A 22766-nucleotide genomic window follows, 5' to 3' on the forward strand; every position below is an offset into this window, starting at 1 on the left:
ACCCAGTTCCCTTCCTCCCCAGGAGGCCCGTTTTCTCACAAAACTGCTGGCTGTGGGTGTGTCTGGGTCCGGCTCTGCCTCTGCCTCATTTCGGCATCTGATGCCCACGACGGTTCTGCCCCAGCTCCCCGTTTTTCCTCCCCTTCATCCCCATCTGCAGCTCCCCTCCCCCTCCTCCCCTCCCCCTTTCCTCAGTTCTCTTCCTCCCCTCCTCCCCACTCCTCTCCTCCCCTCGTTTCCTCCTCCTCTTGCTCTCCAATCCTCCTCCCCCAGCCTCCTCCTCCCTCTCCTGCTCCCATCCTCCTCCTCCTCCCCCAGCCTCCTCCTCCTCCCCCCATCCTCCTCCTCCCCCAGCCTCCTCCTCCCTCATCCTCCTCCCCCAGCCTCCTCCTCCCTCTCCTGCTCCCATCCTCCTCCTCCTGCCCCATCCTCCCATCCTCCTCCTCCCTCTCCTGCTCCCATCCTCATCCTCCTCCTCCGCCTCCACATCCCTCCTCCCCACCATGCCGCCTCCTCCTCATCCCTCCTCCTTCCCCCCACACGTGGACTCCAGCACAGGTGTGTGTGTGCACAGCAGGCAGAGATCCGGCTCAGGGCGTGGGTCACCCACTGGGGAGGTGGGAGGCGGGGGGTGCTTGTGGAGCGCGGGGAGCAGGGACTGCAGCGGGCACTCGGGGGACGTGCAGGGGTTTCAGCAGGGACACTGGGTGGGGAGGCCGCTGTGTTCCCTTCCAGGGCCCCAGGGAGGCCTCTGCCATCTCAGCCTGGAACCCACACGGGGTCTCCTCCTCGTGTCCCCCAGGCCGGCCCATCCCAGCCAGGCAGGTGCAGCCACACGGGGTCTCCTCCTCGTGTCCCCCAGGCCGGGCCATCGCACCCAGGCAGGTGCAGCCACACGGGGTCTCCTCCTCGTGTCCCCCAGGCCGGCCCATCGCACCCAGGCAGGTGCAGCCACACGGGGTCTCCTCCTCGTGTCCCCCAGGCCGGCCCATCCCACCCAGGCAGGTGTAGCCACCCGGGGTCTCCTCCTCGTGTCCCCCAGGCCGGCCCATCGCACCCAGGCAGGTGCAGCCACACGGGGTGTCCTCTCCTCGTGTCCCCCAGGCCGGCCCATCCCAGCCAGGCAGGTGCAGCCACACGGGGTCTCCTCCTCGTGTCCCCCAGGCCGGCCCATCCCACCCAGGCAGGTGTAGCCACCCGGGGTCTCCTCCTCGTGTCCCCCAGGCCGGCCCATCCCACCCAGGCAGGTGTAGCCACCTGGGGTCTCCTCCTCGTGTCCCCCAGGCCGGCCCATCGCACCCAGGCAGGTGCAGCCAGACCCCCCCCAGCGCCAGCAATCACCGCGCCTGTGTGAATAAATAAAAATTTATCATTCGGTACAAACGCACTCGTTTTCCACAAAACACAACGCGGACGTTTTTACAGCGGCTGCAGGTCCTCGTCCCCGCACGCGAACTCGTACAGGTCCACGGCGCCCAGGGGCGAGGGCGCCTCGAAGAAGGGCCTCTGGGCCAGCGGCGACCGCAGCGCACTCAGCTTCTGCTCCACAGGGCTGAGCTCGGCCTCGAACCTGCAACGAGGGGATGGCAAAGGCGTGTCTGGCGGCGCCGCGGGCCCTGGAGCTGCAGGTGCCGACCCAGCTGTGCGCTCCCGGCCGGCGGTGCCACCTGCACCAGTGGTCCCTGGGGAGGGGGCTGTGGTCACAGGACGGTCACACCCCCGGCGCCAGGTCCCCGCAGGGGCTTTCCCAGGGCAGGAATCCGGGGGCGCGCGTTTCTCGAAGCCACGTGACGGGGACTCAGAGCAGCGCTGACCTGCGTGGACGCGCTTACAGGTTTCTGCGGGGTCCACGCGGGAAGGCAGAACAAAACCCGGGATGTGACACGGTTTCAAAAACGGCGCGGCCACGCGTGGCTTAGGATTGTCCCAACACACGCACGGGCTCCCGGGGACCAGAACGCACAGCAGCACGAGGCCTGCACATGCGCGCGCGGTGAGCCATCCGCAGTGACAGAGGACAGTGCCCCGGGACACCGGCGTGGCCACCGGCCGCACAGACCCTCGGAGGTCCGGTGTGGACACGTCTGCTCTGCAACATGCCCCCCGGAAGCCTGGCGCTGAGATCCCCACGGTCCCGGTCACTCCCGGCCATGGACGAGAGTGCGGCCAACCAGCGCGGGAGCGGACACGGAAGGTGGCACGTGGCTACCTGAGCGTGGGGCCGGCTGTGCCGCAGACCTGGGCTGGGCGGCGATGGCGGTGGATACTGGTCAGGTGGGGAGCAGGGGGACGGAGGCGGAGAATGGGGGGAGGAGGGGCAGCACGAAAATGGGGGGCAGGAGAATGGGGAGAATGGGGGGAGGAGGGGCAGCACGAAAATGGGAAGCAGGAGAATGGGAGTGGGGAGCATGAAAATGGGGAGGAGAATGGGAGGGGGGAGCATGAAAATGGGGAGCAGGAGAATGGGAGGAGGGGGAGCAGGAAAATGGGGAGGGGAATGGGAGGGGGGAGCATGAAAATGGGGAGGAGAATGGGCGGAGGAGGGTGACCATGAAAATGGGGAGCAAAATGGGAGCGGGGAGCATGAAAATGGAGAGGAGAATGGGAGGGGGGAGCATGAAAATGGGGAGGACAATGGGAGGGGGGAGCATGAAAATGGGTGGGAGAATGGGAGGGGGGAGCATGAAAACGGGGAGCAGAATGGGAGGACGGAGAGCATGAAAATGGGGAAGGGGAGGGGGAGCAGGGACACACGGATGGCGGGGGGTGTGGGGGGCGCAGCGGGAGCCCCAGGAGCTCGGCAGGAATGGGAGGGGCGTCTGGGGAGGCGCAAGGGTTAGAACGCAGCTCCGTGGAGCCCGTGGGTCGGGAACTATAGAGTGTTTTGAGCTGCCGGTAAGTGACAACGCCTGACTCGGCCGCGCTCCCAGGGCCCACTGAGAAGAGAGGAAAGGGCTTCGGTCAGCGGCCCAGGCTGCCGCGTGAAGGCACCTGGAGAACAGAAGGAAAACCAGAACAAAGGCAACAGAAAATCAGTGGCACTCGTGGTTCCGTGACAAGACAGAAAATCGGTGGCACTCGTGGTTCCGTGACAAGACAGAAAATCGGTGGCACTCGTGGTTCCGTGACAAGACAGAAAATCGGTGGCACTCGTGGTTCCGTGACAAGACAGAAAATCGGTGGCACTCGTGGTTCCGTGACAAGACAGAAAATCGGTGGCACTCGTGGTTCCGTGACAAGACAGAAAATCGGTGGCACTCGTGGTTCCGTGACAAGACAGAAAATCGGTGGCACTCGTGGTTCCGTGACAAGACGAATCGACCGTCCTTACCCCCACTGTTCATGCAGAGAAACAGAAATGGGCATCGCGCCCGCGGGACACGCCAGCGCTGTGGATGCTGCGGATGTGAAACCCACAAGCAGGAAACGTCGCCGATGATGACGAAATCACTTGGGTGAACACACAAGGGTCTGGAGCACGGGAACCGGCCAAGCTCCCTCTAGGGCGGGTGCGGGGGCTCAGGCCGCTCTTCCCAACACTCTGGGGCCTGAGGCGGGCAGAACCCTTGAGCTCACGTGTTCAAGACCAGCCTAAACCCCATCTCCACAAAAGTTACCGGGCGTGGGGGCGCTGGCCTGTCATCGCAGCGACCCCCCAGAAAACAAAACCTCACGGACATGGCCTGAGCCAGCTTCTGATAACCGTCACTTTTGCTTTTTTGAGACATGGAGTTTCGCTCTTATTTCCCAGGCTGGAGTGCAATGGTGCAACCTCAGCTCACGGCAGCCAACAGCTCCCAGGTTCAAGCAGTTTTCCTGCGTCCGCCTCCCAGTCGCCGGGATCACAGGCATCTGTGCCACCACGCCCGGCTCACTTTGTGTCCTTGTAGTAGACACGGGGTTTCACCATGTTGCCCAGGCTGGTTTTGAACTCCCGACCTCACGTGATCGGCCCGCCTCGGCCTCCCAGTGTTGGGATTTAGAGGCGTGAGCCACCGCACCGGCTGAATTCGATTTTTAGTTAAAAGCCTCTCACAAAGCTGCCGTTCCCAACGGCTTCCCTGGCCAATTCCACCAAACAGGTCCAGGAAATTCATGAAAATTCCGGTAACGACAGTTCTGGGGGGAACAGACGGGAGCACATGTTGCCCTGACGTTAGTAACGGGTTTGTACGTTGAGGCGCAGGCATCGACACACCCGAAACTTCCGTGGTGCCACCATCGAGCACTTAATGAGAAACCGAGGCCCACACGGGGTCACTGGTGAATTCTACCAGACATCGAGGGAGAAGTAACAGGTCGGCGCTACGCACTCTTCCAGAGAACACGGGGAGACCATACTGCTCCCCATTCCCTGAGCCAGCATTACCCCAACACCAAAGCCAGACCCAGATATTGCAAAAACAGCAGCCGGCCGGGCGCGGCGGCTCATACTTGCCACCCGAGCACTTTGGGAGGCCGAGGAGTGAGGATCCCTTGAGCCCAGGAGTTTGAGGCCAGCCTGGGCAACACAGCAAGACTCTCTTAAAACAACTAGCTGGGTGTGGAGACACAGTCCTGCAGTCCCAGGTGCTCGGGAGGCCGGGACGAGAGCATCACCTGAGCCCGGGAGGTGGAGGTGAGGTGAGATCCCACCGCTGCACTCCAGCCCTGGTGACAGAGCAAGACCCTGACTCACCCCCCAGCCCCCCAAATCACACTGTAGGTTCCAGGCCACGCAGTAGGCAAGAGGAAGATGACAGGTGGCCCCCCACTTTGGGACGTCGAGGTGGGAGGATCACCTGAGGTCAGGAGCTCGAGACCGGCCTGGCCAACATGGTGAAACCCCCGTCTCTAATAAAAATACAGAAATTAGCCGGGCGTGGTGGGGGGCGCCTGTAGTCCCAGCTAGTTGGGAGGCTGAGGCCCGAGAATCGCTTGAACCCGGGAGGCGGAGGTCGCAGTGAGCGGAGATCACGCCATTGCGCTCCAGCCTGGCGCCAGAGCGAGACTCTCTCTAAAAAGAAAGAAAGAAAAAAAAAAAAGGACGTGCAGAGCGCGGTGAAAAGCAAGCGGGAAACGGGACGGAACCTGGTAAGTTTATTTCCTGGAGGTGCAGAGCACAAGGTCGATGAACGTATTTCTAGATGCTGCCGACACGTAACTGGAGACGGGAACCGCAGAAGGACCGTTTACAACACCAGAAAAGCCACTAACACCCGTGTAGACGTGTCACAACGTCCACGTAAAGTGTAGCGGGAAAGCTAGACAGTCCCGCCGGGAGAAATGAGACAGGTGACGGACGGTGCCCGTGGACGGGGCCACGCAGGGCTATGGACAGGCAGCCGGGCCCACGGGTCCGTTCACTCAGCAAGATCTCGCTCAAAGTTCGGATTTTTTTTTTTTTTTTTTTTTTTTGAGACGGAGTCTCGCTCTGTCGCCGAGGCTGGAGTGCGGTGGCACAAACTTGGCTCACTGCAACCTCCGCCTCCCGGGTGCAAACGGTGTTACCGGCACGTTTTAATAAAATGTTCAGTAGAGATGGGGTTTCAGCAAGTTGGCCAGGCTGGTCTCAAACTCCTGATCTCAAGCGATCCATGCACCTCGGCCTCCCAAAGTGCTGGGATTGCAGGCGTGACCACGGCGCCCGAGCTCAGCAGAAGTTTTTGTGGAAGCAGCTTATTTTCATGCAAAGGCAAAGCCGAATAGCCAGGACGGTGGGGAACAAGAGCACTGAGCAGCTCAGCACAGGATGGCGACAGGGGCCTCATCGCTGCAGCGTGTGCCCCTGAGGCTGGGGAGGTACAGAGTGTGGTCAGGGGCAAGCGCTGCCCCCCACGCCAGAGTCCAACACGCATTTCCACGGAGACGACGGGCTGAGTCTAAAAATCAAAAACGGCCCGACACTCCCACGTGCCACCGGAGTCGCAGGCTTCTCCCTGCAGGGAACGGACAGACGCCTGCAGCCGCGGAACACAGGCAGGTTCAGGAACGGGCGGCACCCGGCGCACCTGCTGTCACCACGCCCAGGCGACCCCGTGGCTTTGCTAACGCGGTGCTGGGACAGCTGGACACCCAGAGGACAAGGGCAGCCTCCATCCGACCGTCACAGCCCACGGGAACGGTTATGCAGGTGGACCCTAGACCCCAGTGAACACGGGAAAACGTGGAGGGGAAATCTGGGGGTTTGGCTTCGGGAATGAGTCCTCAGACCACACACCAAAAACGCAGCTGTAAAGTCACACTAGTCAGCGCCTGTCCCTCCGAGTTCACAGCACCGCGCAGACGCCCGTGAACAGGGTGAAAACGTCAGAAACTGCGGAAAACGCAAACGTGTCACAGATAAAGGGTCTGGATCCTGAGGTCCTGAGGAAGCCTTCAACCCGGGGACAAGGGGACAGGGGCCCTGGAATGGACTCAGGCCCCAGGGAGGCCGGCAGCCACCGACCCCGCAGGCGACAGCCGTGAGCTGAGAACACACGCGCACAGGGAACCCGTGTTCACTCAGCCTCCCTGTTCTCCAGGATCACAGAACCCCACACGGCCGTCCCCGCCGAACTGTCCCCGCGTCGCGTTCCCCCCCACTCCTCGTCACTGCTTCTGCGTCCCATGTCCCCTCCTCACTGCCCCCGAGTACCTGTCCCCCCACACTGCCCCCGTGTCGCCATCACTGTCCACGTGTCGCATTCCCCCCACCTCTTCTCACTGCCCACGTGTCCCCCCTCACTGCACCCCACGTCCCCACTCACTGCCCTCGTGTCCCGTCCTCATGGCCTGCCCGTGTCCCCCGTCCCTGCCCCCCATCCCCGGCAGGCACTCACCCGTCCTCCCAGGGCTCTCCCGCAGCCTCCTCGGCCACCAGGATGTCATACTCCTCGGCCGCGTACTTCTCCCAGTCCGAGAGTTCGGGGCCGCCGCTGTCACTGTCCTGGAGGAAGCGCGCATGTCAGGGACACAGCGGGGCGCAGCGCAGGCTGCCTGCCCACGTCCTGAGCACGAAGTTCTCGCGCTGTGACACGGGGGTGGGGGTGGGGGGCCTGCGGTGCTGGCCCGAGTCACAGTCAGAGTGGGGGAGCCCTTTCCTAGCTGTCCGTCACCGCAGCAGCGCTGACTCACGGCGGTCTCGTCGCTCAGACCCTCTCCCAAGGCGTCCTCCCCCCAAACCCCCGGTCCCTCCTTCCCACCTCGTCCCCCCCCCCCCCCCCCCCCGGTCTCTGCGGGCCGCGCCGTCCTCCCACCCTACGCCATCCATCTCGTCTCCTGGGACCGTCCCCGCCCCGCCCCCACCCCGTTCCCCCCTCTCCCCGGGCCGTCCCCACCCCACCCCCACCCCGTTCCCCCCTCTCCCCGGGCCGTCCCCACCCCACCCCCACCCCGTTCCCCCCTCTCCCCGGGCCGTCCCCACCCCACCCCCACCCCGTTCCCCCCTCTCCCCGGGCCGTCCCCACCCCACCCCCACCCCGTTCCCCCCTCTCCCCGGGCCGTCCCCGCCACATCCCCACCCCCGTCCCCTCTCCCCGGGCCGTCCCCTCCCCACTCCCACCCCGTTCCCCCCTCTCCCCGGGCCGTCCCCACCCCACCCCCACCCCGTTCCCCCCTCTCCCCGGGCCGTCCCCGCCGCATCCCCACCCCCGTCCGTCCCCGCTCCCCGGGCCGTCCCCGCCCCATCCCCACCCCCGTCCGCCCCCTCTCCCCGGGCCGTCCTCCCCGCCCCGCCCCCGGCCCCGGCCGTTACCCCGCGACCCCCGCTCACCCTGAGCAGGGACAGCTGCTCCTTCTGCTCGTGGTCGAGGTACTTCTCGATGTTGAAGAACGTGTCGAAGAAGACGTTGGCGAGCTTGCAGCGCTTCAGGTCCTGCAGCGTGATCCGCCCTGCAGGGAGGGAGCGTGTCCGGGGCGTGAGCCCGGCCTCACCTGCGGGGCCGCCTGCGGGGTGCGCGCCTGAGCTGTGTGGCCGGCATCGCGTGCTCGAGGACGGCTCTGGGCGGGACCAGGGCGTGGAAGGACGACGCTCGGGGTCACCTGCGCCCGAAGGATGCGTGGGCTGGGACGTGGGACAGACAGGGAGGCGCGACCAGCGCGGACCCCTGGATGTGAAATTACAGAGACCGGAGCTCCACGTGCAGGCAGCGCCAGAGACCGTCCCGGGATGCTGAGCACGTGGAGTCCCACGGCCAGGGAGGGGCGGGGCCGGGGGAGGGGCTGCAGGGAGGGGCGGGGCCGGGGGAGGGGCTGCAGGGAGGGGCGGGGCCGGAGGGAGGGGCTGCAGGGAGGGGCGGGGCCGGAGGGAGGGGCTGCAGGGAGGGGCGGGGCCGGAGGGAGGGGCTGCAGGGAGGGGCGGGGCCGGAGGGAGAGGCTGCAGGGAGGGGCGGGGCTGGAGGGAGGGGCTGCAGGGAGGGGCGGGGCCGGAGGGAGAGGCTGCAGGGAGGGGCGGGGCCGGAGGGAGGGGCTGGAGGGAGGGGCGGGGCTGGAGGGAGGGGCGGGGCCGGAGGGAGAGGCTGCAGGGAGGAGTGGGGCCGGAGGGAGGGGCTGCAGGGAGGGGCGGGGCTGGAGGGAGGGCCTGCAAGGAGGGGCGGGGCCAGAAGGAGAGGCTGCAGGGAGGGGCGGGGCAGGGGGAGGGGCTGCAGGGAGGGGCGGGGCCGGAGGCAGGGGCTGCGGGAAGGGCGGGTCGACAGGGAGGCGCGGGACAGTGGTGACCGGGAGAGGAAGGACAGTGGCGCGGTGCCGTGGCGACGGAAGAGGGGCAGTGGGGCCACGGGGAGGGACCGCAGGGAGGGTCCGAGGGCGGGGGGGGGGTGCGGTTTCAGAGCCTCAGAGCCATTCCCAACGTGAAAACCCAGTGCTGGATCCCGAGACGCAGAGCAGAGCCACGCGGCGGGGTGCGCGCGCCGCTTTGCCTTGGACGGCACTGGGTGGGGGGTGCAGGAGGAGTTGGGGCAACAGGTGGGGGTACAGTGGTGAGCGGAGCAGAGGGGTGGAGGGAGGCTTCCCTGTGCGGCATCAGCAGAAACGTGGCTACCGGTCCCTCAGCCTGGTGCCCGTGCCCCCGTGCGCCCCGGCCCTGGGTTCCGCAGGTCACTGGGGGTGCCCACGTCCTGAGCACGACGTCCTCGCACCGTGACACCGGGGGCCTGCGGTGCTGCTGACCCTCCTCACAATCTCACAGTGGGCGGGGCCGTTTGGCAGTGTCCCCTCGCAGCAGGGACATTCCCTCACCCTGGGCCATCCACCTCTCACCTGTCCCACCCTGACCTTGGGGCACCCCCTCTCACCCGTCCCACCTCACCCTGGGCCGTCCCCCTCCTCACTCATCCCCACCTCACCCTGGGCCATCCCTGCCTCACCCATCCCACTCACACTGGGCCGTCCACGAACACCCTGGGCCGCACCCCCCTCATCCACCCTCTCACCCTGGGCCATTCACCTGTCACCTGTCCCACCCTGACCTTGAGCCACCCCCTCTCACCCGTCCCACCTCACCCTGGGCCTCCCACCTCCTCACTCATCCCCCTCTCACCCTGGGCCATTCACCTGTCACCTGTCCCACCCTGACCTTGACCCACCCCCTCTCACCTGTCCCACCTCACCCTGGGCGGTCCCCCTCCTCACTCATCCCCCTCTCACTCTGGGCCATCCCCCCTCACCCATCCCACTCACCCTGGGCCGTCCCCCCCTCACCCGTCCCCCCACTCACCCTGGGCCACACCCCCCTCACCCTGGCCTGTGCCCTCCCGAGGCGTCACCTTCGGTCCTCGGCTTGACGAGGTCCAGCATCTGGCAGAGGCAGTCCTGGAAGGGCAGGGACTCGATGGCCATGCTGTCCAGCCTCCGGCACTGCTCCTCGTAGAAATACTCCAGCTCGAACATGGACAAGGCGCCATCCCCGTCCAGGTCCATGCACCGGAACCAGTACTCGATGCTGCGGCCGGAGAGCTCTGTGAGCTTCCCCCACCCCTGCCCCGGGCCCTCCCAGTCCACCCCTGCAGCCCCACCCACAGGCCCACGCAGCCGGCCCCCTGCAGCAACACCCATGGGACCTCTCAGCCCACGCTCTGCGGCCCTAAGCCCCCCAGCCCGCCTCTGCAGCCCCTGCCCCAACGGGCCCTCCCGGCCCACCCCCTGCAGCCCCTGGGCCCGGACCCTCCCAACCCGCCCCCTGCAGCCCCATGCACTGGCCGTCTCCGCCTGCCCTCTGCAGCCCCGGGCGCCCCAGCAGGCGTGCACACATCCACCCGGGACCCATGTCACAGGCGAGTCTCTGAGCTCCACCAGCAGAAGGAAAGCAGCTGGGGCAGGAACCCACCTGGCAGCCCCAACCCCGACCCTCTGCCCGCCCCCTGCAGCCCCAACCCCGACCCTCTGCCCGCCCCCTGCAGCCCCGGGCCCCCCAGCAGGCGTGCACACATCCACCCGGGACCCATCACAGGCGAGGCTCCCAGCGCCTCCAGCAGAAGGAAAGCAGCTGGGGCAGGACCCACCTGGTGGGCGTCTTCTTGTCTTCTTCAGAGATGAGAAACCACACGAAGTCGGCGTAGCTGATCTTGCCTTCCTTCTGCACTCTTCTGCCTCTTAGATTGGAGGCCAGGATGGAGTCAGGGAGGGCAGCACAGGCAGGGAGCCCCTGCCCATGGCCCCGGGGAGAGGACCCCCAAGGCCCAGCCCTCCTCCGGCTCCTCCAGGGAGGAGAGAAGGCCACACAGCCAGACGGCTTCCCCCAGGTCCAGGCTTCCCCCAAGTGCAGGTGGGGTCGGGAGCTCCCCCATCACTTCCACGGCCCCGGGTGCCCTCAGCGACCCCTTCTAGGGGCTCATGGCGCCCGACAAAAACCCCTGGCCTGGGCCATCCCCTTTCTCGGACCTCACGTGACACAGGTTCTTGTGCCACCCCCCCCCCCGTCCCACGAGAGGGCAATGGGACCCGAGCTCTCACGTGGCAGTGGCCGTCAGGCGCCTGAGTCCTACGTACCGCGTGACCGCTCCCGAGAAGATCCTGTCGATCATCTTGGTAGAAATGGCTGCAAAGGAATCGGGGTTGATGGGCAGCCCGCAGCGGGCCTCGGTCCTGATGCCACGACCCCCAGAGCCGCACCTGGGACCCAATGCCGGGAGGCGGCCTGAGCTGGGGGGGGCCTGGGGCCCCTACACCCCTGCAGGCTCCTCCCGGGTGCCCACCGCACCTTCCCGTGAAGCGGGGCGAGGCCCAGCATCAAATCCCCGGTGAGCGAAGCTGCCTGCGGTTCAAAGAGCGGAGCCTCAACCCTTCTGCTTCCAGAGGCACAGTTAGTTCCATCACAAGAAACGCGTTCCGCCGAATTTCACTCACAAAAGGCAACAGTGAACGCGCTGCGGCCGCCAGTGTCCCAAGCCGGCCGTCCCCGCGGTCACCACGGTCCCCGGGACGCACGGGGCCAAGATGCCCCAGCTTCAGGCCGCGCCACGTGAGAAACAGCCCAGCCGGCCGCACCCGCCACCCCAAGACCCAGGGTGGGCCCCACAGGAACAGAGGCCTGCGGCCGGCGCGCGTTCACAGGGGCACGAGCGCTGGGTTCTGGGCTGATTCCCAGGGGTGCAAGCGTTGGCACGGGCCACACGGGGCTGCGCTCTTTTCCCAGCTAGGTACGGAGCTCAGGCGTCTCCGTGAACTGAGTGACAAACACAGCCAGGAAATGCTGCGTCTGCCCAGGTGCGCATCCCACGCAGGCAGGGTGGGGTCCACCACGACGTGGCCCAGGGCGGGGCTCACCCTCGGGGGGCCACGCAAAACTGCCAGCGAGCTCGGAAATCCTCTTCTTGGTAATAAGGTTTTCTTTGGGGGGGGGGAGACTAAAGAAATCCTTTAGAAAATGAAAGCCACACGGGAACATGTAGGTTTCCGCTCCTGCAAGTCTCCCTGGGTCTCTGAGGACGGGTGAGGCGGTGACCGCTCGGAGGGCGGCTGGGAGGTCCCGACTCCCGCTGCTGAATCTGATCCACCTCGAAGCCTGGGGCCCCCCACTTTCAGGAGCTGCCCAGTGGGACATGGGATGGAAACTGGTCCAGGCCTTGGAGGCTGGAACCTGGAGCCTGTGAGGGTTCGGGTTCGGGTTCGCGTTAGGTCCTAACCATGAAGACCCGCGACGATGGTGTCGCAAAGGGACGGCTGTCACAGCCTCGGGACCAGCGGCGCACACTGACCCTGTAGCCGCTACGCACCAGAAGTGTGGTGCAGCCGGGACCCAGACACAAGGGGTGGCCTGGGGGGACAGGCAGCTGCAGACCAGGGAGGCCCGTGAGAGAAGGCGCTCGCTGTTTCCTCGCCCGCCTGCGCCTCTGACCCTGCGCACTGTGCTGGGCGTCTCCGCACCCCGCCCATCCCTCTGCCCCACGCACGGGGGTCATTGAGCTCAGTGCCCGCGCGCCCCGCCCGGCGCTCTGCCCCACACACCGTGGTCATTGAGCTCGATACCCCCGCACCCCGCCCGTCTCTGCCCCACGCACCGGGGTCATTGCACTCCGTGTCCCGCGCCCCGTCCGCCACTCTGCCCCACGCACGGGGGTCATTGAGCTCAGTGCCCGCGCGCCCCGCCCGTCTCTCTGCCCCACACACCGTGTTCATTGAGCTCGATACCCCCGCACCCCGCCCGTCTCTCTGCCCCACGCACCGGGGTCATTGAGCTCCGTGTCCCCAACTGCCGGTGTGCCCCACGCAGCGTCATTGCACTCCGTGTCCCCGCACCCCGCACGCCACTCTGCCCCACGCACTGTGGTCATTGCGCTCTGTGTCCCCGCGCCCCGCCCGCCACTCTGCCCCACGCACCGTGGTCATTGAGCTCGGTGACCCCGCGCCCTGCCCGTCTCTCTGCCCCATGCACAGTGGTCATTGAGCTCGGTGTCCCCGCACCCCACCGTGCTGCTCTGCCCCACACACCGTGGTCATTGCGCTTCGAGTCTCCGCACCCCGCCCGTCTCTCTGCCCCAAGCACCGTGGTCATTGCGCTCTGTGTCCCCGCGCCCCGCCCGCCCCTCTGCCCCACGCACGTGGTCATTGCCCTCCGTGTCCCCGTGCCCCGCCCGTCTCTCTGCCCCAAGCACCATGGTCATTAAGCTCGCTGTCCCCGCACCCCACCCTGCTGCTCTGCCCCACACGCCGTGGTCATTGCGCTCCGTGTCCCCGCGCCCCGCCCTTCTCTCTGCCCCACGCACAGTGGTCATTGCGCTCCGTGTCCCCATGCCCCGCCCGTGTCTCTGCCTCACGCACAGTGGTCATTGCCGTGTCCCCGTGCCCCGCCCGTCTATCTGCCCCACGCACGTGGTCATTGCCCTCCGTGTCCCCGCGCCCCGCCCGTCTCTCTGCCCCAAGCACCATGGTCATTGCGCTCCGTGTCCCTGCGCCCCGCCCGCCCCTCTGCCCCACGCACGTGGTCATTGCCCTCCGTGTCCCCGCGCCCCGCCCGTCTCTCTGCCCCAAGCACCGTGGTCATTGAGCTCGGTGTCCCCGCACCCCACCCTGCTGCTGTGCCCCACACGCCGTGGTCATTGCGCTCCGTGTCACCGTGCCCCGCCCGCCACTCTGCCCCACACGCCGTGGTCATTGCGCTCCGTGTCCCCGCACCCCGCACGCCACTCTGCCCCACGCACCGTGGTCATTGTGCTCCCTGTCCCCGCGCCCTGCCCGCCACTCTGCCCCACGCACCGTGGTCATTGAGCTCGGTGTCCCCGCGCCCTGCCCGTCTCTCTGCCCCATGCACAGTTGTCATTGAGCTCCGTGTCCCCGCACCCCGCACGCCACTCTGCCCCACGCACTGTGGTCATTGCGCTCTGTGTCCCCGCGCCCCGCCCGCCACTCTGCCCCACGCACCGTGGTCATTGAGCTCGGTGTCCCCGCGCCCTGCCCGTCTCTCTGCCCCATGCACAGTTGTCATTGAGCTCCGTGTCCCCGCACCCCGCACGCCACTCTGCCCCACGCACTGTGGTCATTGCGCTCTGTGTCCCCGCGCCCCGCCCGCCACTCTGCCCCACGCACCGTGGTCATTGAGCTCGGTGTCCCCGCGCCCTGCCCGTCTCTCTGCCCCATGCAGTTGTCATTGAGCTCGGTGTCCCCGCACCCCACCGTGCTGCTCTGCCCCACACGCCGTGGTCATTGCGCTCTGTGTCCCCGTGCCCCGCCCGCCACTCTGCCCCACACGCCGTGGTCATTGCGCTCCGTGTCCCCGTGCCCCGCCCATCCCTCTGCCCCATGCACAGTGGTCATTGCGCTCCGTGTCCCCGCGCCCCGCCTGCCCTCTGCCCCACGCACGTGGTCATTGCCCTCCGTGTCCCCGTGCCCCGCCCGTCTCTCTGCCCCACGCACCGTGGTCATTAAGCTCGCTGTCCCCGCACCCCACCCTGCTGCTCTGCCCCACACGCCGTGGTCATTGCGCTCCGTGTCCCCGCGCCCCGCCCGCCCCTCTGCCCCACGCACCGTGGTCATTGTGCCGCGCCAGGTCGTGCGCGTCGATGAGCAGGTCGTGGTCCGTGTCCAGCTCCCAGAACTTGCAGTAGATGACGTAGAAGTGCTCGTAGGAGAAGAACTCGGTCAGCTGGTTGATGTCCGCCTCCTCCTCCAGCAGCGCTACGTTCTGCCAAAGGACATGGGGCGGGGGCTGAGCTCCGAGGTGGCTGCGGGCAGGGAGAAGGCTGGGGCGGAGGGCGGGGCCGCTCCGTGGGTGCTGGGGACGGGCAGCTGTGGCGGGGGTGCTCCGAGTGGGGGCAGTTCCAGGTTGGGGGAACTGCAGCATGGAAACAGCTTGCTAGGCGGGAGTGGGGGTGCTGTAGGCCCAGGGCTCCCAGGACATGGGGAAAGGGAAGGGAGGGGGTGGGAGACAAAACGGGGAGGAAAGGGAAGGAGGGTGGTGAGAAGAGGGAGGGGACGGGGACGGGGGAGAAAGGAAGGGGGCGGGAAGGGGTGGAAAGGGAGAGGGGGAGGGACATGGGGAGGAACAGAGGAGGGGGAGGGAGAGGAGGAAGAAAAGGGGATGGGGGAGGAGAAGCGGGGGGGGGGTGGAGGAGAAGCGGAGGGGGAGGAAAGGGTTAGGGGCCGCCGCACCTGCAGGAATGAGCTCCTCCGCAGCTCAGCGCAGGTGATCCTGCCGGACCAGGACCGGTTCACTGCGTAGAAGATGCGCTGGATGACCTGCGGGGGTGCGTCAATGTCCTGGGTGTGCAGACCCCGAGGGGCCTCACCCCTCGCAGAGACGGGGAACGGGGGCAGACGGGCACTGCCTTGGTCTCAGCAGCCCCAGGCCCACCAGGGAACAGGCGGGGGCAGTGGGAAGGGCCCTGCGGGAGGCACCACCCCAGGCTGCGCTCGGGGAGGGTCTGGTCACGGGTGCCCCTGTGGACAGGTGGGAAAAGGGGCGTGGACACCCCAAAAAACCACGGTCTGCACGACAGCCTGACTCGATGAATGCTACACTCTGGCCGGGCGCGGGGGCTCACGCCTGTCATCCCAGCACTTTGGGAGGCTGAGGCAGGCGGATCACTTGAGGTCAGAAGATCGAGACCATCCTGACCAATATGGTGAAACCCTGCCTTTTTTTTTGAGACGGAATTTCACTCTTGTCACCCAGGCTGGAGTGCAATGGCGCGATCTCGGCTCACCGCAACCTCCGCCTCCTGAGTTCAGGCAATTCTCCTGCCTCAACCTCCCCAGTAGCTGGGATTACAGGCACGCGCCACCGTGCCCAGCTAATTTTTTGTATTTTTAGTAGAGACGGGGTTTCACCATGTTGACCGGGATGGTCTCGATCTCTTGACCTCGTGATCCACCCGCCTCGGCCTCCCAAAGTGCTGGGATTACAGGCGTGAGCCACCGCGCCCGGCCGAAACCCTGTCTTTGACTGTGGGGAGGCACCACGTGGGGCACCCAGGGCGGCTCCTCGCTGAGCGAACCGTGCGCTGACCACACGTGGGGCTGCATCCCGGGACGAGCAAGGCCTCCTGCCTCCCATCCAGGAGGTCATCCCACTCCCTGCGTGAGGCCTCCTGAGCCTGTCGAACCCCTGACAGCTCCAGGTTATCTGAAGTCTCAGCAGAGGAACCACAACCTATCACGTCTACTGTGTAGCCAGAATGACTGAGACAGACGTGCGGGAAAGAGGAGGCACGGACCCACAAACACCACTGCTGAAAGTCACAGGCTGCGTTTAGGATGTGTGCGCTTCCCCACCTGAGTCCTCCCACACAGCAGACATGTGCTCCCACCCACCTCAGAGTCGCACCACACAGGAGACGTGTGCTCCCACCCACCTCAGAGTCCTCCCACACAGCAGACATGTGCTCCCACCCACCTCAGAGTCCTCCCACACAGCAGACATGTGCTCCCACCCACCTGAGTCCTCCCACACAGCAGACATGTGCTCCCACCCACCTCAGAGTCACACCACACTGGAGACGTGTGCTCCCACCCACCTGAGTCCTCCCACAGCAGACATGTGCTCCCACCCACCTCAGAGTCCTCCCACACAGCAGACATGTGCTCCCACCTACCTCAGAGTCCTCCCACACAGGAGACGTGTGCTCCCACCCACCTGAGTCCTCCCACACAGCAGACATGTGCTCCCACCCACCTCAGAGTCCTCCCACACAGCAGACATGTGCTCCCACCCACCTCAGAGTCACACCACACTGGAGACGTGTGCTCCCACCCACCTGAGTCCTCCCACACAGCAGACATGTGCTCCCACCCACCTCAGAGTCGCACCACACAGGAGACGTGTGCTCCCACCCACCTGAGTCCTCCCACACAGCAGACATGTGCTCCCACCCACCTCAGAGTCACACCACACTGGAGACGTCTGCTCCCACCCACCTGAGTCCTCCCACACAGCAGACATGTGCTCCCACCCACCTCAGAGTCGCACCACACAGGAGGCGTGTGCTCCCACCCACCTGAGTCCTCCCACACAGCAGACATGTGCTCCCACCCACCTCAGAGTCACACCACACTGGAGACGTCTGCTCCCACCCACCTGAGTCCTCCCACACAGCAGACATGTGCTCCCACCCACCTCAGAGTCGCACCACACAGGAGACGTGTGCTCCCACCCACCTGAGTCCTCCCACACAGCAGACATGTGCTCCCACCCACCTCAGAGTCACACCATACTAGAGACGTGTGCTCCCACCCACCTGAGTCCTCCCACACAGCAGACATGTGCTCCCACCCACCTCAGAGTTGCACCACACTGGAGACGTGTGCTCCCACCCACCTGAGTCCTCCCACACAGCAGACATGTGCTCCCACCCACCTCAGAGTCACACCATACTAGAGACGTGTGCTCCCACCCACCTGAGTCCTCCCACACAGCAGACGTGTGCTCCCACCCACCTCAGAGTCACACCACACAGCAGACATGTGCTCCCACCCACCTGAGTCCTCCCACACAGCAGACGTGTGCTCCCACCCACCTCAGAGTCACACCACACAGCAGACATGTGCTCCCACCCACCTGAGTCCTCCCACACAGCAGACATGTGCTCCCACCCACCTCAGAGTCACACCACACTGGAGACGTGTGCTCCCACCCACCTGAGTCCTCCCACACAGCAGACATGTGCTCCCACCCACCTCAGAGTCCTCCCACACAGCAGACATGTGCTCCCACCCATCTCAGAGTCCTCCCACACAGCAGACATGTACTCCCACCCACCTCAGAGTCCTCCCACACAGCAGACGTGTGCTCCCACCCACCTCAGAGTCCTCCCACACAGCAGACGTCTGCTCCCACCCATCTCAGAGTCGCACCACACAGGAGACGTGTGCTCCCACCCACCTCAGAGTCCTCCCACACAGCAGACATGTGCTCCCACCCACCTCAGAGTCCTCCCACACAGCAGACATGTGCTCCCACCCACCTCAGAGTCGCACCACACAGGAGACGTGTGCTCCCACCCACCTCAGAGTCCTCCCACACAGCAGACGTGCTCCCACCCACCTCAGAGTCCTCCCACAGCAGACGTGTGCTCCCACCCATCTCAGAGTCCTCCCACACAGCAGACGTGTGCTCCCACCCACCAGAGTCCTCCCACACAGCAGATGTGTTCCCACCTTAGAGTCCTCCCACAAAGCAGACATGTGCTCCCACCCACCTGAATACTCCCACACAGCATACGTGTGCTCCTATCTCAGTGAGTCCTCTCACAGGGCAGACGTGCTCCCACCCAAGTCCTCCCACAGAGCTACATGTGCTCCCACTCACCTGAATTCTCACAGAGATCTGTGCTCTCACATCAGAATCCGCCCACACAACAGACGTGTGCTCCCACACACCTCAGAGTCCTCCCAGAGAGTGGCCGTGTGCCCCTGCCCACCTCACTGAGTCCTCCCAGAGAGCAGCTGTGTGCTCCCGCCCACCTCACTGAGTCCCGCATGGAGCAGATGTGTGTCCCACCCACTGCACTGAGTCCTCCCACCTCACTGAGTCCTCCCAGAGAGCAGCTGTGTGCTCCCGCCCACCTCACTGAGTCCCGCATGGAGCAGATGTGTGCCTCACCCACTGCACTGAGTCCTCCCACCTCACTGAGTCCCGCATGGAGCAGATGTGTGCCTCACCCACCGCACTGAGTCCTCCCACCTCACTGAGTCCTCCCAGAGAGCAGCTGTGTGCCCCTGCCCACCTCACTGAGTCCTCCCAGAGAGCAGCTGTGTGCTCCCGCCCACCTCACTGAGTCCCGCATGGAGCAGATGTGTGTCCCACCCACTGCACTGAGTCCTCCCACCTCACTGAGTCCTCCCAGAGAGCAGCTGTGTGCTCCCGCCCACCTCACTGAGTCCCGCATGGAGCAGATGTGTGCCCCACCCACTGCACTGAGTCCTCCCACCTCACTGAGTATCCCACGGAGCAGATGTGTGTCCAACCCACTGCACTAAGTCCTCCCACCTCACTGAGTCCCGCATGGAGCAGATGTGTGTCCCACCCACTGCGCTGAGTCCTCCCACCTCACTGAGTATCCCACGGAGCAGATGTGTGCCTCACCCACTGCAGTGAGTCCTCCCACCTCACTGAGTCCCGCATGGAGCAGATGTGTGCCCCACCCACTGCACTGAGTCCTCCCACCTCACTGAGTATCCCACGGAGCAGATGTGTGTCCAACCCACTGCACTAAGTCCTCCCACCTCACTGAGTCCCGCATGGAGCAGATGTGTGCCCCACCCACTGCGCTGAGTCCTCCCACCTCACTGAGTACCCCACGGAGCAGATGTGTGTCCCACCCACTGCACTGAGTCCTCCCACCTCACTGAGTCCCCCACGGAGCAGATGTGTGCCTCACCCACTGCACTGAGTCCTCCCACCTCACTGAGTCCCCCACGGAGCAGATGTGTGTCCCACCCACTGCACTGAGTCCTCCCACCTCACTGAGTATCCCACGGAGCAGATGTGTGCCCCACCCACTGCACTGAGTCCTCCCACCTCACTTAATATCCCACGGAGCAGATGTGTGCCCCACCCACTGCACTGAGTCCTCCCACCTCACTGAGTATCCCACGGAGCAGATGGGTGCCCCACCCACCTGAGTTCTCCTACCTGACTCCTCCCAGAGAACAGCCTGCTGCCCCCGCCCACCTCCCTGAGTACCCACGAAGCAGTGGGGACAGCCCCCGTTTTTGTGGGTGCCCTGCCATGTGTGTCCGGAAACAGGTGTGAGGCTGCCGTGGCCTCCAGCGGCTTCAGACCCGCCCGGTACTCAGGCGTGCCGGCGATTGTGACACGCAGCGGCCTGCGGCTGCCAGGGTCACCCCGAGGGCGGCACTGCTGCAGCGTCTGTAATCCGGGGATGTCCTCAGTCTCCCGCGGTGGGGAGTGGGGTCGGGGCAGTGTGAGCTGCGTGTGCCGGGGGCCTGGGCCGCGCTGAGACGGCGGCGGTGGCTGCGCTGCGCTCTGGTTCTGGGATGTGGGGCCCCATCCCGAGGATGGAGACGCGCCCAGAGCAGCCGCAGCTGTGGGCCCAGGACAAAGTCCTCCTGCACGTGTGTGGGTGGGGAGGGGTGCCGGCCACTGGGAGGGAGGGGCTGTGCGCCAGGGGTGGGGGCGCCTGGGGAACTGGGGCGGAGTCGGGCAGGGTGGGGGCTCCAGCCCCGCGCGCCCATCCCTGAGTCCCAGGCACGGCGGAGACACCCTGCCAGGTACCTGCCGCTTCCTCCTGCAGCTCAGAGCTCCCCATCCACGGCGGCAACTCCAGAAACACGCCCTCCCCACCGTGCCCCAGCCCGGAACCGCCTCCCTCGGGGGAAGCTCCCCACCCGCGGCAGGGGGGAAGCAGCAGGTGCTCACCGTGGTGATGTAGCGCGAGTGGAACTCGGACGCCTCCTTCAGGAACGACAGCCCGGGGTGCGTGTTCACCACGTCCTAACGGCAGGAAGACACGAGGCGCGGTGTGGACGCCGGCCTCTCGTGAGCGGGGATGAGGGGTGCGGTGTGGACACGAGCCCTCCCGTGAGGGATGAGGGGTGAGGTGTGGACACGAGCCCTCCCGTGAGGGATGAGGGGTGAGGTGTGGACACGAGCCCTCCCGTGAGGGATGAGGGGTGAGGTGTGGACACGAGCCCTCCCGTGAGGGATGAGGTGTGCGGTGTAGACACGAGCCCTCCTGTGAGGGATGAGGGGTGCGGTGTGGAGGCGGATGAGGTGTGCGGTGTAGACTCAGATGGGGTGTGAGGTGGAGATTTGGCCCTCCTGTGAGAGATGAGGTGTGTGGTGTAGACTCGGGCCCTCCCGTGGGAGATGAGGTGTGCGGTGTAGACCCAGATGAGGTGTGCAGTGTAGACACGAGCTCTCCCGTGGGAGATGAGATGTGCGGTGTAGACACGAGCCCTCCCGTGAGGGATGAGGTGTGCGGTGTAGACCCAGATAAGGTGTGTAGTGTAGACATGGCCTCTCACCTGCAAGAAGGGGACGAAGTCCTCCTGCACCAGATAGTTACAGCCGGGGCTCATGAGCAGGTGGACGAACTTGGCGGCATCATCGTGGCAGTTGTGGAGGATTCTGGAAGGACAGGATGACTGGGCGCCCCCCTCACAGACGCAGGCTGGACGGCAGGGCAGGTGGCCACACACACGACGGCCGGGCCTGTGCCCAGGTGCGGGTTCCCCTCTCGCTGTGGCAGCCCCGGGGACACCAATCCTGGTGCCATGCGGACTCAGGGCCGCCTCCGCCCTCCCAACACGGCCCCTGCCCGGCCCCGGACTCACTTTCTCCACATGGCGACGAACTTGTGGACGGACACGGAGCCCGTGCGCTCCCCGCCGGCGCCATAAAAGAGCGGCCCCTTCCAGTAGAGGGGGCAGCCGCAGGCCTGAGGCAGAGAGAGGGAGGGTGGGCATTCAGCGGGGCCCGGACAGCTGCCTCCTGCGCCCACCTCACGCCTGAGCCACGCTGCCCAGAGACCGCCGCTGCGGGAGCGAGGACGCCCGGCGGGGCGCGCCTGCTGTCTGCACACTCAGCGCGGGTTTTGCTCCAGCCTTTGAGCTCAGTGATGAGAACTGAGCACGGGAGTGCTGGCACACAGTACCCCCTGACCGGGGGCCGTGCATGGGCACTGGGACCGGGGCGGCTGCATCCCCAGCGTGTGGAAACCCAGCGGCACCTCCGAAGAACCAGTGTAAATGGCCACGTCGCCTGGACACTGCGTGGAATGTGACAGCGATGGACACGTCCCATGGAATGTGTGCACACACCCGCAGCAGTGACCACGGCAGGTCCTCAGCCGCAAAGACAGGTGTGAGGAAGGAAAGTTTAAAATCTGTGCCCCACACTTGCCACGCAAGGTCGCAGACACGTGGCAGAGACGGAAGGGAAAGTAACGGTCGGCTGGGAGCATCACCACGATACGGGAAACACTGCTTAAAACTCAACCCCGGCCGGGCGCGGGGACTCAAGCCTGTCATCCCAGCACTTTGGGGGGGCCGAGGCAGGTGGGTCACGTGAGGCCAGGAGTTCCAGACCAGCCTGGCCAACATGGCGAGACCCCATCTCTGCTGAAAACACGACACCCAGCTGGGTGTTGCAGTGCACGGCTGGAATGCCAGCGGCCCGGGAGCTGAGGCACGAGAATCACTTGATGCCAGCGGGCGGTCGCTGCGGTGAACTCCAGCCTGGGCGACACAGCGAGACTCCGTCTCAAAACAGTAAGGAAGAAAACAGAACTCAGCCACGTCGGCTGTAACCACGGATCCTGCAAACATCAGCGAGTCAGTGGACGCTCGGGGATCCCTCTGGACTAGCACCTGGAGCCAAAGGAGAAACCACGTCGGAAAATCTGAAAGGGCTGTTTGTGCAAAAAACTGAGTCCACAATTTAAAACCTTCCCAGCAAGAAAACGGCAGCCCCCACAGGCGGGTCCCGTGAGCGCCACCAAACGGTGAAGGAAGAAGGACACGGGCTCCCCCCGAGATAAAAGGAGGGCGTCCGAGGCGGCACGGGCTGCGCACCGTCAGGGACCCAGGAAGTCAGAGGCCGGTGATCGCCGGACAGCGGAGGCAGAAACCCTGCACGGACACACAGCGGGAAGTCCAACTCGGTGATAATTTACAGGTCACAAGCGTACAACACACCAGGAAAGCAGACAGAGGGACACGCTGATCCTAATCAAGGGTGCGATGGCCTGAATGCCCCCAAGATTCACGTGCTGAAATCCTCTCCCCAGGTCGATGGCATCGGGAGGTGGGGCCTCATGAAGGCGATGAGCACCCTTTCTCTAAGGGAACCCCGAGAGCTCCCTCACCCCTCTGCCCTGTGAGGACTCGGCGGGATGTTGCCGTCTGTGACCCGG

The 22766-nt window shown here is 65.4% G+C and overlaps 1 protein-coding gene across 7 annotated transcripts in view; it reads right to left on the reverse strand.

Annotated features, from left to right (window-relative positions):
* Positions 1-1349: 1349 nt before the first annotated feature.
* PPP2R3B (serine/threonine-protein phosphatase 2A regulatory subunit B'' subunit beta) overlaps positions 1350-22766 on the reverse strand; it is a 51211-nt gene continuing 29794 nt past the window's right edge. For 5 of the 7 annotated variants that reach the window (XM_078362883.1, XM_078362882.1, XM_078362888.1 and 2 more), the window contains exons 3-13: positions 21187-21290; positions 20878-20980; positions 20270-20344; positions 15043-15129; positions 14419-14575; positions 10945-10993; positions 10458-10547; positions 9723-9898; positions 7733-7851; positions 6801-6907; positions 1350-1570 (exon numbers count right to left, since the gene is read on the reverse strand). In XM_078362883.1, the coding sequence (XP_078219009.1) occupies positions 1420-1570; positions 6801-6907; positions 7733-7851; positions 9723-9898; positions 10458-10547; positions 10945-10993; positions 14419-14575; positions 15043-15129; positions 20270-20344; positions 20878-20980; positions 21187-21290 (1218 nt within the window). In that variant the 3' untranslated portion in view covers positions 1350-1419. Of the gene's footprint in view, positions 1571-5062; positions 6296-6800; positions 6908-7732; positions 7852-9722; positions 9899-10457; positions 10548-10944; positions 10994-14418; positions 14576-15042; positions 15130-20269; positions 20345-20877; positions 20981-21186; positions 21291-22766 lie in introns of those variants that run through there. The other 2 variants (XM_078362885.1, XM_078362886.1) reach the window with 1 other exon arrangement.

This window comes from Callithrix jacchus, chromosome X (genome assembly GCF_049354715.1).
Source record: "Callithrix jacchus isolate 240 chromosome X, calJac240_pri, whole genome shotgun sequence".
Taxonomy (NCBI): domain Eukaryota; kingdom Metazoa; phylum Chordata; class Mammalia; order Primates; family Cebidae; genus Callithrix; species Callithrix jacchus.